A 17,920-nucleotide genomic window follows, 5' to 3' on the forward strand; every position below is an offset into this window, starting at 1 on the left:
TATTAACTTCATCCATGCTACTGTTCTTTGATGAAGAGTCTCTCCCTTCTTATATAAAGTTAGGATTCATGATTTTGTACATAAGCTACGATACATGCTTTTTGTGCATAAGCCCCTTCAGTGTCATAAATGTAAAATATTTGGTCATGTGTCAAGTGTGTGCAGAAGGGAAGACTATCATATGCCAGATGATGTGAAATTCTGCAACTGTGGAGGTGAACATGCGCCTGAATTCCTGGAGTGCCCTGTTAGGGTGAAGGAGAATGAGGTGGCAAGGGTAAGGCATGTCCAGCGTGTCTCTTATCTGGAGGCGGTGAGACGATTAGAAGGAACGAGTGGCGGGGAAGAAACAATGGTAGTAGAGCTAACATGACCAGAGTTCTTATCAACTGAGGGATAGTGAAATTATACATTTTTAAAAGGTGGACTTTGTATTATTTATTGCAATGGGCATAAACTGTACAGCACACGTGGAGAAGAAGTCTAAGAACATTGAAATCATTGTGAATGCCACTGAAAGTTTTTTGGTTTTTGTGGTTTCACAGCCGAGTCCATGCAAGAATTCCTGTCGGCGAATGTACCACCATCACAGGCCCCTGAGCCTGTGTAGGGATGTATTTTGGAGTGCTGTGAATGAATAAGTGGGACGGGTTTTCTTAGTTGGTGTTTTATTTTGTATGATGACGTTTTCCCCCTTTCCCGCAATATTGTCACCAAGATGGCATAGCAGTCAGACGTCTTTTGTCCTCGTCTTGTCGTGTCCCGTATATATATATATTTACAACGTTCTTTGCATACGTTTTTAAATATATTTTTTTATTTTCCATAAACTCATCTTCAAAACACTCTCCTGCAACCCGCCTCACCAATTTATATATATATAAAAAAGAAAGTATTATTTCCCTCAAATCTGTAACCCTCCATAGAAGCTAGCCAGAAGCTAGCCAGAAGCTAGCCAGAAGTTAGCCAGAAGCTAACCAGAAGCTAGCCTGAAGCTAACCAGAAGCTAGTTAGCTTCTTTACTGGCTAATCGTTAGTATTCAGCTAACCACGGTTTGTGGTCATCAGCTATCCTTTAGCTCGAAAATCTATCGCCAGTTTTGTACGGCGCGACTCGGACCGGAACATACTGGACCTATTTTTCTCTCCATGTCCCCGGATTTCAACCGCAAGCTCTGGACATTTATACCTGGATCTCGCAGCTAGCTAGCTGCTATCCGTGTGACTATCGGCTTTCGTCGATTCCGGAGCATACATCAATTATTCCGAAGCAAGCCAGCTGAAGAGTTCCATCAGCCACTCCTGGGCTACAATTACCTATCCGGACCCGTTTTACTGCCAACGCGGAGCCCCACCGGGCCTTCACAACTGGACTACCGACGTTATCTGCCCCAGGGAGTTATCCAGCTGGCTCCTCCGTCGCGACGTTACCTGAACGCCCATCTGCGGTCCGCTAATCGTTAGCTGTCTTATCGGCTGCTATCTGAATAGACCTATCGGACTATTTTTTTTCTTTTTTCTTGGGCCTCTATAACTATATCTATTTTTTTTTGAGAATTGGATTGATCCCATCAACCACACGGAACCCCACTAATCCTACCGACAGAAACGCACGAGGTGGCTAAAAACAGACCTCCATCCTATGCTAGCTTGCTACTGATGGCCCGGCTAGCTGTCTGAATCGCCGTGACCCCAACCAACCTCACTACTCACTGGACCCTTTTGATCACTCAACTAAGCATGTCTCTCCTTAATGTCAATATGCCTTGTCCATTGCTGTTCTGGTTAGTGTTTATTGGCTTATTTCACTGTAGCGCCTCTAGTCCTGCTCACTATACCTTATCCAACCTATTAGTTCCACCACCCACACATGTGATGACATCTCCTGGTTTCAATGATGTTTCTAGAGACAATATCTCTCTCATCATCACTCAATACCTAGGTTTACCTCCACTGTATTCACATCCTACCATACCTTTGTCTGTACATTATACCTTGAAGCTATTTTATCGCCCCCAGAAACCTCCTTTAACTCTCTGTTCCAGACGTTCTAGATGACCAATTCTCATTGCTTTTATCCGTACCCTTATCCTACTCCTCCTCTTTTCCTCTGGTCCTGCAGTGCCTAGCTCCACTCCTATTCCCCAGGCGCTCTCTTTTGATGACTTCTGTAACCGTAATAGCCTTGGTTTCATGCATGTTAACATTAGAAGCATCCTCCCTAAGTTTGTTTTATTCACTGCTTTAGCACACTCTGCCAACTGTGTCTGAATCCTGGCTTAGGAAGACCACCAAAAATTCAGAAATGTTCATCCCAAGCTACAACATTTTCAGACAAGATAGAACTGCCAAAGGGGGCGGTGTTGCAATCTACTGCAAAGATAGCCTGCAGAGTTCTGTCCTACTATCCAGGTCTGTACCCAAACAATTTGAACTTCTACTTTTAAAAATCCACCTCTCTAAAAACAAGTCTCTCTCCATTGCCGCCTGCTATAGACCACCCTCTGCCCCCAGCTGTGCTCTGGACACCACATGTGAACTGATTGCCCCCCATCTATCTTCAGAGCTCGTGCTGCTAGGCGACCTAAACTGGAACATGCTTAACACCCCTACCATCCTACATTCTAAGCTTGATGCCCTCAATCTCACACAAATGATCAATGAACCTACCAGGTACCTCCCCAAAGCCGTAAACACGGGCACCCTCATAGATATCATCCTAACCAACTTGCTCTCTAAATACACCTCTGCTGTCTTCAACCAAGATCTCAGCGATCACTGCCTCATTGCCTGCATCCGTAAAGGGTCAGTGGTCAAACGACCTCCACTCATCACTGTCAAACGCTCCCTGAAACACTTCAGCGAGCAGGCCTTTCTAATCAACCTGGAAGGATATTGATCTCATCCCGTCAGTAGAGGATGCCTGGTTATTTAAAAAAAAGAGCCTTCCTAACCATCTTAAATAAGCATGCCCCATTCAAGAAATTTTGAACCGCTAGAAACCATTATACACAGGCAGTTAGGAAAGCCAAGGCTAGCTTTTTCAAGCAGAAATTTGCTTCCTGCAACACAAACTCAAAAAAGTTCTGGGACACTGTAAAGTCCATGGAGAATAAGAACACCTCCTCCCAGCTGCCCACTGCACTGAAGATAGGAAACACTGTCACCACTGATAAATCCACTATAATTGAGAATTTCAATAAGCATTTTTCTACGGCTGGCCATGCTTTCCACCTGGCTACCCCTACCCCTACCCCGGTCAACAGCACTGCACCCCCCACAGCAACTCGCCCAAGCCTTCCCCATTTCTCCTTCTCCCAAATCCAGTCAGCTGATGTTCTGAAAGAGCTGCAAAATCTGGACCCCTACAATTTTTTTTATTTTTTTATTTTTTACTAGGCAAGTCAGTTAAGAACAAATTCTTATTTTCAATGACGGCCTAGGAACAGTGGGTTAACTGCCTGTTCAGGGGCAGAACGACAGATTTGTACCTTGTCAGCTCGGGGGTTTGAACTTGCAACCTTCCAATTACTAGTCCAACGCTCTAACCACTAGGCTACCCTGCCGCCCAGCCGGGCTAGACAATCTGGACACTTTCTTTCTAAAATTATCTGCCGAAATTGTTGCCACCCCTATTACTAGCCTGTTCAACCTCTCTTTCGTGTTGTCTGAGAATCCCAAAGATTGGAAAGCAGCTGCGGTCATCCCCCTCTTCAAAGGGGGGGACACTCTTGACCCAAACTGCTACAGACCTATATCTATCCTACCCTGCCTTTCTAAGATCTTCAAAAGCCAAGTCAACAAACAGATTACTGACCATTTCGAATCTCACCATACCCTCTCTGCTATGCAATCTGGTTTCAGAGCTTGTCATGGGTTCACCTCAGCCACGCTCAAGGTCCTAAACGATATCTTAACCGCCATCGATAAGAAACTTTACTGTGCAGCCTCTACGCAGATGACACCATTCTGTATACTTCTGGCCCTTCTTTGGACACTGTGTTAACAACCCTCCAGGCAAGCTTCAATGCCATACAACCGTGGCCTCCAACTGCTCTTAAATACAAGTAAAACTAAAATGCATGCTCTTCAACCGATCATTACCTGCACCTGCCCGCCTGTCCAACATCACTACTCTGGACGGCTCTGACTTAGAATACGTGGACAACTACAAATACCTAGGTGTCTGGTTAGACTATAAACTCTCCTTCCAGACCCACATCAAACATATCCAATCCAAAGTTAAATCTAGAATTGTCTTCCTATTTCACAACAAAGCATCCTTCACTCATGCTGCCAAACATACCCTTGTAAAACTGACCATCCTACCAATCCTCGACTTCGGCGATGTCATTTACAAAATAGCCTCCAATACCCTACTCAACAAATTGGATGCAGTCTATCACAGTGCCATCCGTTTTGTCACCAAAGCCCCATATACTACCCACCATTGCGACCTGTACGCTCTCGTTGGCTGGCCCTCGCTTCATACTCGTCGCCAAACCCACTGGCTCCATGTCATCTACAAGATCCTGCTAGGTAAAGTCCCCCCTTATCTCAGATCGCTGGTCACCATAGCATCACCCACCTTTAGCACGCGCTCCAGCAGGTATATCTCTCTGGTCACCCCCAAAACCAATTCTTTCTTTGGCCGCCTCTCCTTCCAGTTCTCTGCTGCCAATGACTGGAACGAACTACAAAAATCTCTGAATCTGGAAACACTTATCTCCCTCACTAGCTTTAAGCACCAGCTGTCAGAGCAGCTCACAGATTACTGCACCTGTACATAGCCCATATATAATTTAGCCCGAACAACTACCTCTTTCCCTACTGTATTTATTTTATTTTATTTATTTATTTTGCTCCTTTGCACCCCATTATTTTTATTTCTACTTTGCACATTCTTCCATTGCAAATCTACCATTCCAGTGTTTTGCTTGCTATATTGTATTTACTTTGCCACCATGGCCTTTTTTTGCCTTTACCTCCCTTATCTCACCTAATTTGCTCACATCGTATATAGACTTGTTTCTACTGTATTATTGACTGTATGTTTGTTTTACTCCTTGTGTAACTCTGTGTTGTTGTATGTGTCGAACTGCTTTGCTCTATCTTGGCCAGGTCGCAATTGTAAATGAGAACTTGCCTACCTGGTTAAATAAAGGTGAAATAAAATAAAAAATAAAAATATTTTTGTAGTTTCCTATTCAACACCCCGTCCAGCTGGTGGCGGTAATGCCCCATTAACATTGGATCCCAACCGCCGTTAACCCCCATGGAAGAAGAAGTACGTCATCGTCACGAAAGGGGGGCTGGCAGATGCCTTTTCGAAACAACAATAACCTGTTGTCGCTCAGGTACGACCCTTTTTCTTTTCACAAAGATATATATTTTTTACATTGGTTAATAGTCAATTGCCACGAATTCAGACTCTGTGAAATATTTTATTTGTTCATCTTTGCTAGCTAACTTTAGCTTAGTAGCTAGCTAACTTCTATAGCTAACGTTAGCTAAACAGCGCGTTATGCAAGTTGGCCATTGGTAAATACAGAACTCGTGTGACTCAGGTATCTAACGTTTGGCTTAGCTTGTTAACGTTATCATGCTATAGTTGACATGGAGAGCTTCTAGCTATATCAACTTGGTAGCCGATGACATGTTTACATTTTAGCAGATGCTCTTATCGAGACCGATTTACAGCAATCTGTGGATATATTTTTGTACCGTTTCGTACTGGTCCACCGTGGGACTCGAACCCACAACGCTGGCATTGCAAGTTCCATGCTCTACCAACTGAGCCACAAAGACCGTGACGTTGCAGGTGCCTAACTATGGGCGCATTCGTAAATTCACTCTGGCTATCTTCTCCGATTTCAGAGCACTCTCGTCTGTGTGCCAGAGCGCAGAATAACTGATGTATTTGCGAACGCTCAACACTCATTGAATATGGCCAGTGTCGGTAAACGTCGGCAAAAAGGTGTAATTAAATGGTTGCCAACTGCAGAGTTTATCACCAACGCTCTGAATAACATGAAAACAGCCTAATCCGCTCCACTAGGACGAGTAAAAATAGTCAGTGAGGTGTTCTCTCATTTGTGTCTGGAAGTAGTAAGCATGCTCGCCAACGTTAGCTTGGGTGCTTGACTGCCGTTGAGGTCAGAACGATCGGATCAACCCTACTCCTAGCTTGCTAGCTACTTCCAGACAAATGAGAGAACACTTCACTCTGACCATTTTACTCGCCCTAGCAGTACTGGTTGGGCTGGTTTCGTGTTATCCAGAGCGTTGGCGACTAACTGCGCAGCTGGCAACATTTGTATTATTTATTTTTGCCGTTTACTGACATCAGCCATAATCAACTGGTGTTGAGCGTCCGTAAATGCATCACTTATTCTGCGCTCTGGCACACTCAGATGAGTGTTCTGAAATCGGAGAAGATAGCCATATTAGCCCTATTGTTCGTAAATTCACGCTGGAGTGCCAGAGAGCGCTTGTAAACTCTGAGCGTTTCGCACTCTGAACGCTCTGGCCGAGGAGTAGGGTTGATCAGAGTGTTCTGACCTCACAACGGCAGTCAAGCACCCAAGCTAACATGCCAAAGTGGTTAGAGCGTTGGGCCAAAATCAAATCAAACTTTATTTGCCACATGCGCCGAATACAACAAGTGTAGACTTGAAATGCTTACTTACAAGCCCTTAACCGGGGCAGTTCAAGAAGAAGAAAATATTTACTAAGTCGGCAAAAATAAGAATAATAAAAAGTAACACAATAAGAATAAAGATACTATATACAGGGGGCACCGGTACCGAGTCAGTGTGCAGGGGTGGGGGTACTGGCTAGTTGAGGTAATCTGTACATGTAGGTGGGGGTGAAGTGACTCATCATATGTAACAACCAAACAGTGAGTAGCAGCAGTGTACAAAAGGGGGGAGGGTCGTCAATGTAAATTGCCCGGTGGCAATTTTATGAATTGTTCAGCAGTCTTATGGCTTGGGGGTAGAAGCCTTTTGGTTCTAGACTTGGCGCTCCGGTACCGCTTGCCGTGCGGTAGAAGAGAAAACTGTCTATAACTTGGGTGACTGGAGTGTCTGACAATTTTATGGGCTTTCCTTTGACAATTTTATGGTGAGACAGCGTAGCCTAGTGGTTAGTGTTGGACTAGTAACCGAAAGGTTGCAAGATTGAATCCCCGAGCTGACAAGGTAAAAATCTGTCGTCAGGGGCAGTCATTGATTATAAGAATTTGTTCTTATCCGACTTGCCTGGTAAAATAAAAAATATATAGGTCCTGGATGGCAGGAAGCTTGGCCCCAGTGATGTACTGGGTGGTTCAGAGGAAAGCCCATAAAACTATTCGCCGAGCAGTTGCAATACCAGGCGGTGACATAACCGGTCAGGATGTTCTTGATGTAGAAATCTTTGAGGATCTGGGGACCCAAGCCAAATCTTTTCAGTCTCTTGAGGTGGGAAAAGGTTTTGTCGTGCCCTCTTCATGACTGTCTTGGTATGTTTGGACTAGAGGTCGACCAATTAATCGGAATGGCCGATTAATTCGGGCCGATTTCAAGTTTTCATAACAATCTGTATTTTTGGGAGACGATTTGCCAATTTTTTTATTTCTATATTTATTTATACCTTTATTTAACTAGGCAAGTCAGTTAAGAACACATTCTTATTTTCAATGACGGCCTAGGAACGGTGGGTTAACTGCCTCGTTCAGGGGCAGAACGACAGATTTTCACCTTGTCAGCTCGGGGGATCCAATCTTGCAACCTTACATTTAACTAGTCCAACGCAATAACGACCTGCCTCTCTCTCGTTGCACTCCACAAGGAGACTGCCTGTTACGCAAATGCAGTAAGCCAAGGTAAGTTGCTAGCTAGCATTAAACATATCTTATAAAACACAATCAATCATAATCACTAGTTAACTACACATGGTTGATGATATTATCTAGCGTGTCCTGCATTGCATATAATCTGACTGAGCAAACAAGTATCTAAGTATCTGACTGAGCGGTGGTATGCAGAAGCAGGCGCGTAAACATTCATTCAAACAGCACTTGAGTTTTGCCAGCAGTGAGTTTTGCCAGCAGCTCTTCGTTGTGCGTCAAGCATTGTGCTGTTTATGACTTCAAGCCTATCAATTCCCGAAATGAGGCTGGTGTAACCGAAGTGAAATGGCTAGCTAATAGCGTTTCAAACATCACTCGCTCTGAGCCTTCTAGTAGTTGTTCCACTTGCTCTACATGCGTAATGCTGCTTTGATGGTGGCTGTTGTCGTTGTGTTGCTGGTTCGAGCCCTGGGTGGAGCGAGGAGAAGGACGGAAGCTATACTGTTACACTGGCAATACTAAAGTGCCTATAAGAACATCCAATAGTCAAAGCTTAATGAAATACAAATGGTATAGAGGGAAATAGTCCTATAATAACTACAACCTAAAACTTCTTACCTGGGAATATTGAAGACTCATATTAAAAGGAACCACCAGCTTTCATATGTTCTCATGTTCTGAGCAAGGAACTGAAACGTTAGCTTTCTTACATAGCACATATTGCACTTTTACTTTCTTTTCCAACACTTTGTTTTTGCATTATTTAAACCAAATTGAACATGTTTCATTATTTACTTGAGGCTAAATTTATTTTATTATATTAAGTTAAAATAAATATTCAGTATTGTTGTAATTGCCATTATTACAAATAAATGTAAAAAAATTGGCCGATTAATCGGTATTGGCTTAGTTGGTCCTCCAATAATCAGTATCGGTATCGGCGTTGAAAAATCATAGTCGGTCGACCTCTAGTTTGGACCATGATAGTTCGTCATCTGTGGATCTTTTGGGGCAGTATGCGAATTGGAGTGGGTCTAGGGTGTCCGGGAGGATGCTGTTGATGTGAGCCATGACCAGACTTTCAAAGCACTTCATGGCTACCAATGTGAGTGGCACGGGTCTGTAATCATTTAGGCAGGTTACCTTCGCTTCCTTGGGCACAGGGACTATGGTGGTCTGCTTGAAACATGTAGGTATTACAGACTAGGTCAGGGAGAGGTTGAAAATGTCAGTGAAGACACTTGACAGTTGGTCCGTGCATGCTTTGAGTACACGTCCTGGTATTCCATCTGTCCCAGCGGCTTTGTGAATGTTGACCTGTTTAAAGGTTTTGTTCACATCGGCTACCGAGAGCGTTATAACACAGTCCTCCAGAACAGCTGTTGCTCTCGTGCATGCTTCAGTGTTGCTTGCCTCGAAGCGAGCATAAAAGGCATTTAGCTCATCTGGTCGGCTCGCATCACTGGGCAGCTCATGTCTTGGTTTCCCTTTGTAGTTTGTAATAGTTTTCAATTCCTGCCACATCTGACGAGCGTCAGAGCCGGTGTAGTAGGATTCAATTTTAATCCTGTATTGACGCTTTTCTTGATTGATGGTATGTCTAAGGGCATAGTGGGATTTCTTATAAGCGTCCGGATTAGTCTCCCACTCCTTGAAAGCGGCTGCTCTAGCATTTAGCTCGATGCGGATGCTGCATGTAATCCACGGCTTCTGGTTAGAATATGTACGTACAGTCACTGTGGGGACGACGTCATCGATGCACTTATTGATGAAGCCGATGACTGAGGTGGTGTGTTCTGCAACGCCATTGGATGAATCCCGCAACACATTCCAGTCTGTGCTAGCAAAACAGTCCTGTAGTGTAGCACCCACGTCATCTGACCACTTCCGTATTGAGCGGGTTACTGGTACTTCCTGCTTTAGTTTATGCTTGTAAGCAGGAATCATGAGGATAGAATTATGGTCAGATTTGCCAAATGGAGGTCAGGGAAGAGCTTTCTATGCATCTCTGTGTGTGGAGTAAAGGTGGTCTAGGATTCCCCCCCCCCGGTTACACAAAATTTGGTAAAACTGACTTAAGTTTGCCTGCATTTAAGTCCCCGGCCACTAGGAGCGCCGCTTCTTGGTGAGCATTTTCTTCTTTGCTTATGTCCTTATAGAGTTGGTTGAGAGCGGTCTTAGTACCAGCTTCGTTTTGTGGTGGTAAATAGACGGCTACGAATAATACAGATGAGAACTCTCTTGGTAGATAATGTGGTCTGCAGCTTATCATAAGGTACTCTACCTCAGGCGAGCAATACCTCGAGACTTCTTTAATATTAGACATCGCACACCAGCTGTTATTGACAAAAAGACACACACCCCCACCCCGCGTCTTACCAGAGGTAGCGTTTTGCCGGTGCATGGAAAATCCCGCTAGCTTTATATTGTCCGTATCTTCGTTCAGCCACGTCTCGGTGAAACATAAGATGTTAGTTTTTAATGTCCCGTTGGTAGGATAATCTTAATAGTAGGTCATCAATTTCATTTTCCAATGATTGCACGTTAACAAGAAGCATGGAAGGCATTGGGAGTTTACTCGCTCGCCTCTTCACGCAAAAAGTGTGGATCTGGGCCTGTTCCAATGAAAGCAGGATATCCTTCTTGTCGTACCCGTTAAAGGAAAAAGTTTCTTCCAGTCCGCGGTGAGTACTCGCTTTTCTGATGTCCAGAAGTTATTTTCGGTCATAAGAGACAGTAGCAGCAATATTATGTAGACAATACTTTAAAAAATAAGTTACACAAAACTAAAAAAAGAAAGAACAAAATAGCACAATTGGTTGGGAGAATGTGAAACGTCAGCCATGTTCTTCAGCGGCATTTTTCCATTTTTGGGAAAGGTTGCTGGATCGAATCCCCGAGCTGACAAGGTAAAAAATATGTTGTTCTGCCCCTGAGCAAGGCAGTTAGTTAACCCACTGTTCCTTGGGCACCGAAGACGTTGATGTCCATTTAAGGCCCCAGCACCTCTCTGATTGAGGTTAAATGCAGAAGACACATTTCAGGTGAATACATTGTTGGACAACTGACTAGGTATCCCCCTTTCCTTTTCCCAAAGTTGGCTAGCTTGCTAGCTAGCTACTGGGGGTGCATTCATAAATTCACTCTGGCTATCTATTACGATTTCAGAGTATTTTTGTCTGTGTCAATTCGATGGTGAGTCAACTTGCCACCTAGTTTGGTTTATGATAGAATGGCTCTATGTATAGTTAGGTTGTTCGTCGAAAACAATGTCAAAATAATACATTGATTCTGTCAGCTGAAGAATAGGCCTAGTCTTAGGGATGCCGAAGAAGTTCCAGGGTGAGAACTCCAAGGCGGTCACTGCCAAGGCCCGCAAGGCAGAGGCCAAAGCAGTGGAAGACGCCCGCAAGAAGAAGGAGCTGGAGGATGCACTATGGCAGGAGAACGACAAACATGTCCTGAAGAAAGAACAGAGGAAGGTGAGGCCTTTCGCACTCCGTTTCCTATTCTCACACGGGGTCAAATAGTCTGCAGTAGTATTATATTGGGGTATATCACGATCCAGTATCTGGCTATGTATGTACAGACACCACACTCTAGAATCTACTGAATGTTGAAGTGGGCCTGATCATTTAGGCTTGACTTTAAATGTCCCCTCTCTGAACCTGCAGGATGACAAGGAGAAAAAGCGCCTTGAGGCCCTGGAGCGAAAGAAGGAGAACCAGCGGCTCTTAGATGAGGAGGCTGCAAAGATTAAGGGCAAGGCCAAGGAGGCTGCTGCTGCTGCTGTGGTGGCAGGCAAAGTAACTCGGGCCCAGATTGAGGAGATGTTGCATGTCGAGCAGCAGCTACAACAGCAGGAGCAACCCAAAGAGAAAGGCAATGACCTTACCAATATACCTTCAATCATTAACCAGGCTCTTTCCTCTCCGGGTTCTGTTGTATTCTTATGGTCTCCCTCTCCTATGTTCGTGTCCACAGAGAAGAGCCACCTGGAGACACCCCTGGAGGAGAACGTGAATCGCATCATTCCTGAGGAAGGTGTTGTGGAGGCTAGAACCATAGAGGATGCCATTGCCATGCTCAGGTACAGAGTACTGTATACAGGCATAATCTCTCAATGTTGCTTTTGTAGGGGGTAACAATGTTAAGATTACCAGGGGAGCATTTCCATTGGTGTACCATACCGTTATCAACCAAGTGGGTTTGGTGCGCCTTCAGAAAGTATTAACAATCCTTGGCTTTTTTTCACATATTGTTGTTAGTCTAGATTTAAAATGTATTGGATTTAGATTTTGTGTCACTGATCTACACACAATACCCCATCATGTCGAAGTGGAATTGTGTTTTTAGAAATGTTTACAAATGAATTAAAAATGAAAATCTGAAATGTCTTGAGTCAATACATATTCAACCCTTTTGTTATGGCAAGTCTAAGTAAGTTCAGGAGTAAAAATGTGTTTAATAAGTCACAATTTGCATGGACTTACTGTATGCAATAATAGTGTTTAAACTTATTTTTAAATGACAACCCAATCTCTATACCCCACACACACAATTATCTGTAAGGTCCCTCAGTCCAGCAATTAATTTCAAGCACAGATTCAACCACAAAGAACAGGGAGGTTTTCCAATGTTTCGCAAAGAAGGGCACCTATTGGTAGTTGACATTTAATATCTCTTTGAGAAAGGTGATGTTATTAATTACACTTTGGATGGTGTATCAATACACCCAGTCACTACAAAGATATAGGCACCCTTCCTAACTCGGTTGCCGGAGAGGAAGGATACCGCTCAGGGATTTCACCATGAGGCCAATGGTGATTTTAAAACCATTAGGTTAATGGCTGTGATGGGAGGTAATTGACGATGAATCAACATTGTAGTTACTCCACAATACTAACCCAAATGAAAGCGTGAAAAGACGTAAACCTGTACAGATTACAAAATATTCCGAAACATGCATCCTGTTTGCAATAAGGCACTAAAGAAATTCACTTTTTGTCCTGAATACAAAGTGTTTTGAAAATCCATATTTTTGTGGTGGCTGCATCATCATCACTTGTTATCGGCAAGGGAGTTTTTCAGGATAAAAAGAAATGGAATAGAGTTAAGCACATGCAAATCCTATAGGAAAACCTGGTTCAGTCTGCTTTCCAACAGACATTTGGAGACAAATTCACCTTTTCAGCAGGACAATTACTTAAAACCCAAGGCCAAATATACACTGCAGTTGCTTACCAAGACGACATTGAATGTTCTTGAGTGGCCTAGTTACAGTTTTGACTTAAATTGGCTTGGAAGTCTATGGAAAGACTTAAATGTCTGTCTAGCAATGATCAACAACCAACTTGACAGAGCTTGAACAATTTTTTAAAAGAATAATGGGCAAATGTTTTGCAATCCAGCTGTGCAAAGCTCTTAGACTTTCTTCCACTTTGACAGAGTATTTGTATATTGTTAACAAAAAATGTAAATGGATTCCATTTTAATCCTACTTTGTAACAACAAAATGTGGAAAAAGTCAACGGGTGTGAATACTTTCTGAAGGCACTGTATAACATCAGTTACTTCTCATACTCTAGGCTATATAAAAGAAGATGAAGCAGGCATGGCAGGTATCATAAGTATGAGGGTCCATAGAGTAGCTAACGTGAGAGAAGTCGAGAGCCTAATTTCAACCCGTCCTCTTGTGTGTTTCTTTCCCAGCACGGCTGAAGAGCTCGACCGCCACCCAGAGCGCAGGGTGAAGGCAGCGTTCGCCGCGTTCGAGGATCTGAACATGCCCCTTCTTAAAAAAGAGAACCCCAACATGCGGCTGTCGCAGCTCAAGCAACAGCTGAAAAAGGAGTGGATGAAGTCGCCAGAGAACCCCCTGAACCAGCGCTTTGCCAACTACAACACAAAGTGAACCAACTCCAGCAGCAGCTAAAAAAAACTGTTTACCTATGCACATTGGACCTTACAATGGAAGATGCCCCCAACCTATAATTATTCCCCCATTTATGAATGTGTTGCTGGAAAAGCTGCATTCATTCCCTAGGAAGGACCTCCGATGCAAGGAATCACCTTGGGACTTCCGCTTGTTTCGTTCCGATTTGACAAGGAAAAGCAAACTCCCAACCAATGTTCCTGATGATTTTATTTTACTGTGCATGTCCACTTGTGAAGCATCTCGGCAGTTTATGGATTTTATTCCCACTGTCAGTTTTTGGCACTTATGTTGAAAAGAGATTAAAGTAATTTATTTCAGTTCACAATACACTAACATATCTAATTCTTTCTGAGAATGAGACTACAGGTATGTGATCTGCACTCTTGCCTATCGTAATCGCCTCCATTAACCCCCCAATGATGATGATAATAACTCACGTAAGAAAATCATGACCAGAGCCAGTTGACTTGTTATGAACTGCCATTTTGGGCACCATTGGAAATGACCACCCCTTTCCCTATGATAAAGTGTATTGTGGCACCTGTTCCCCATCCTAACAAGGCCTTATTAGGTGCACCCACTCAATAAATCAATACTGTTGTTGCTAATCCTGGTATCATGCAATATTAGGTCTGAATCCTGCATCTGCTTTCAGGTTACATTGAATTGTATGGAGATTGTTATTGCTTTTTTGTAAGTGAAATTTGAAAAGACTACAAAAAAATATTTCAAATCTCAAATTCATGTAAATCTAAATTACCCCCCCCCCCCCCCCCAAAAAAAAAATGTAATGCAGGTTTACGTACCATTTTCTCACCTTCATGTTTGAGCGTTTATGTAGAAAGGCCATCTCATTTATTGAAAGCATACAGCTCACCACATCTCGTCAGTTGTGTTTTAGGAGCTGCAGCTAAGAAGTGTCTCCTAACGCCCACCACTTCTGTTTCAACAGCACAATCATTTAGCACAAGAGGGTTTTTAAAATTCACTGCATTTTGATCTACATTCATTTCGCCACTTAAATAGACTTTCAGACGTGTGCATATGCCTTACATTAGTGCTCGTTTTCAGCCAGGTTTCCGTCTGAAGAGGATACTGAAAGTGTTTAGCTGTGTTCTAGTTCTCTGTCCTTCTCCCAAAGTGCAGACAGGCATTTACTGCACTGCTGGAGCTAGAAACAAGTCATCTGTACGCGACTAAACTCTGATTTGAAGTGCACACATGTTCACTCCCTTTCATAGATTTAAAATGAATAGACGAGTGTAAGGAATACTTGCACAAATCCAGTGCTTTTAAACACAATGGAGTCAACAAGTGCACACTTACAGTAAAAAGGAAGGGAATTGGAATTCATCCATGTGACTCATCTTTTGTTCCCAGTGGCTCCTGAATTTGACTCTCATGCTATGCCACTGGATGACACTCAGCAGACTACACTCACATCCTCATCCATTTAGTTAATTGCTGATCTATAAGATATCTTATCAATTTTATATTTATAAGGTGGAATTGGCTGTTGGCATTTATACAAGAATACAGTATTGTTGTAGCCATGCCTTTTACTCTGCTACAATACTGTTATAGATGCCAATACCAGACAGGTGTAAGAAGTTACTGTGGAATATATATATATATATATATATATATATATAGTCAAAACCCTCTTATCCAAGTAAATCTGCATAGGTAGTGTTTCTTTTTAGTTCAAATGAAAGTTGTAACTGAGAGGACGAACAATAAATCTCATTACCATATTTGCTGTTAAATCAACTGTCTTTTTGTTTTTTAATTTATGCCACATTTATATTACAATTCACTTGAACACGATATACACTGACCTTTGAAGCACGGCAAATATTTATTTGGCTTATGACAGTGTCCTGTGCTGCCTTTCTTTACAATGTTTTTTTAAAGCACAGCAACATTCAAACAGTAGCCTGCTGACCAAGCACGCAGTGGTCTTTGTAACTTTGCCTGCCACCAGTTTGAAAGAGCGTAACAGGAAAGAGTGTATGCAGGCCATGGAAAAACTGGGACATTTTCAGCTTCCAGTAATTGTGTACAGATCGTTGCGACATGGAGCTGTGCATTATCATGCTGAAACATGAGGTGATGGCGGCAGATGAATGGCACGAAGTCTGGCCCTGATGATCTTGTCACTATCTCTGTGCATTCAAATTGCCATCGATAAAATGCAACTGTGTTCGTTGTCCGTAGCTTATGCCGGCCCATACCATAACCCCGCCTCCACCATGGGGTACTCGGTTCACGACGTTGACATCAAACCGCTCGCCCAAACGATGCCATACATGTGGTCTGCGGTTGTGAGGCCGGTTAGACGTACTGCCAAATTCTCTAAAACGACATTGGAGGCAGCTTATGGTAGAGAAATGAACATTAAATTCTCTTGCAACAGCTCTGGTGGACATTCCTGCAGTCAGCGTGCCAATTGCACTCTCCCCCAAAACTTGAGACATCTGTGGCATTGTGTTGTGTGACAAAAGTGCACATTTTAGAGTGGCCTTTTATTGTCCCCAGCACAATGTCATATGCCACACCTTTTAGAGAAATAAGCTTTTTGTGTGTATGGAACATTATATTTTTTATTTCAACTCATGAAACATGGGATCAACACTTTACATGTTGCATTTATATTTTTGTTCAGTTTATATGATTGTTCATTCAAATGTCATAACCTTCAGAGTTGCTCTTGGTTGGTGAGAGACAATCCCTGGTATCCAATGTGATTAAGCCCTCAACTATAGTAAATAAGTACATAAAGCGTAATATAAAACCTTTATTACGCCTATAGGTTTAATTATGTAAACATAAGTAAATGGCCCAATGACCACATTAAGCACTGTGTATGTTGTCAAATGCATTATTAAATCCAATGTTTTATGATTACTTGCTATGGCGAAAGCCAATGTCACTTTTGGACAATGGGCTGATGCAAGTGCTATAATTTATGACAACTGTATATACGATAGACACTTAATTAATAGCTGTATATAATAGCTGTGTATATAGGCTATTGTTCTGTAGAACAAGACATACATTGAGAACAACAAGTCAGTTGTCTAAGTGTGTGACAGATTTGATGTGATGTATTATGTTCAGGTGATCTCGCTCACGTGCAGATTAAAGAAACTTTGGCCCCTGCTCAGTCTGTCTTTATGATTCCACGCATATTATTTCCGTCAACTCTTTCTCAAACGTATTGGAGAAGAAGACCCAAGGTCCTACACGAGACCTTTTTCTCCAATGCGTTTTTAAAAGGAGAGAGGATGCAAGGAAAGATGAACGAGAAAGAGGCTTTGTATGTTCCTTGTGGCGGAGGAGATAAGAGGCTCTGTGTAGGCTTTTGAACGACGAAACATCAATGACAAGTTTCTCTGACCCCTAATTGACAATTCTGCTTTGAAAGCACCGACCGACTCCCCCTACAACCAACTGTTCTTTTAGCTATCTATGGGCCTGCTTTGAGTCCATTTATGTATGTGTGAAGTGTGAATTGGTCCTTATTGCTTAGATCTGATGTCACATCATTTTCTGTATCCCGCACAGACCCAATGCTTTGTCCCCCATTGCATTTGCATGCCAGGCCTTTAATAAGCCCAGCAGCTGCCCTTTCTTCAGTTTGAATCCTAATGATCACTTTCAAAGGAAAGCGGCCCTATCTCAAGTGTTGAGCACTAGGAAGTCTGCTGTCTGGCTCCCACTTCAAAAGCCTTTCGAGCGGTGCCCTGCCCCGGCACTAGCCAAGATCACCTCCAAGTTGTGCGTGGCTTTCTACAAGGAGAGTGAGAGAAACGTATCTGAAGGAACAAGGTAAGAGTCTCTGGGCTACGGGGGTCTAGTCAGTTATTTCTCATGCTTTGGGTCGATAGAGCAGAGAAAAGTAATAAATGGGAGATTTTTTCTCCTTAAAGAGTCATACATGTATTAAGCAAGCAAAGAGAGGGTCTGATAGTTGTTCAGTTTAAATGCACAATATTGTGAACTGCATTTAACCAGTTCCTTGTGGAGTTTCTTGAATATTATGTAGTCGTTTGATAAATTAGGCTAGGTTTCTTGTCCCGGGGGCAAGTATCTGCGGTGCATTAGGACACTGTTAGACGGAAATGTAAAATCAATTGAATAATATG

At 42.9% G+C, this 17,920-nt stretch overlaps 1 protein-coding gene across 3 annotated transcripts; it reads left to right on the top strand.

Moving 5' to 3' along the window:
- The first annotated feature begins 5,242 nt into the window (after positions 1 to 5,242).
- Positions 5,243 to 15,538, top strand: LOC110524172 (coiled-coil domain-containing protein 124). Of its 3 annotated transcripts, none has more exons than XM_021603564.3 (5): positions 5,243 to 5,357; positions 11,133 to 11,316; positions 11,509 to 11,716; positions 11,819 to 11,924; positions 13,547 to 15,538. In XM_021603564.3, the coding sequence occupies exons 2-5, from the start codon at positions 11,158 to 11,160 to the stop codon at positions 13,746 to 13,748; spliced, it is 675 nt and encodes a 224-aa protein (XP_021459239.1). In that variant the 5' UTR covers positions 5,243 to 5,357; positions 11,133 to 11,157; the 3' UTR covers positions 13,749 to 15,538. The 3 variants fall into 3 exon arrangements, with proteins under 3 accessions (XP_021459239.1, XP_090091519.1, XP_021459240.1); XM_090235393.1 differs by lacking the exon at positions 5,243 to 5,357 and adding an exon at positions 6,575 to 10,518; XM_021603565.3 differs by lacking the exon at positions 5,243 to 5,357 and adding an exon at positions 8,628 to 10,878.
- Positions 15,539 to 17,920: the final 2,382 nt, after the last annotated feature.

This window comes from Oncorhynchus mykiss, chromosome 5, assembly GCF_057628025.1.
Source record: "Oncorhynchus mykiss isolate SJ-2025 chromosome 5, ASM5762802v1, whole genome shotgun sequence".
In the NCBI taxonomy this organism is placed as follows: Eukaryota; Metazoa; Chordata; class Actinopteri; order Salmoniformes; family Salmonidae; genus Oncorhynchus; species Oncorhynchus mykiss.

What these genes read in the sequence shown, in the direction of transcription:
- LOC110524172 (XM_021603564.3), top strand. Translation starts at nt 11,158, where the DNA reads ATGCCGAAGAAGTTCCAGGGTGAGAACTCCAAGGCGGTCACTGCCAAG. An exon ending in TGAAGAAAGAACAGAGGAAG is followed by an intron (nt 11,317 to 11,508) that starts GTGAGGCCTTTC and finishes CTGAACCTGCAG; the next exon opens with GATGACAAGGAGAAAAAGCG. An exon ending in GATGCCATTGCCATGCTCAG is followed by an intron (nt 11,925 to 13,546) that starts GTACAGAGTACT and finishes TTTCTTTCCCAG; the next exon opens with CACGGCTGAAGAGCTCGACC.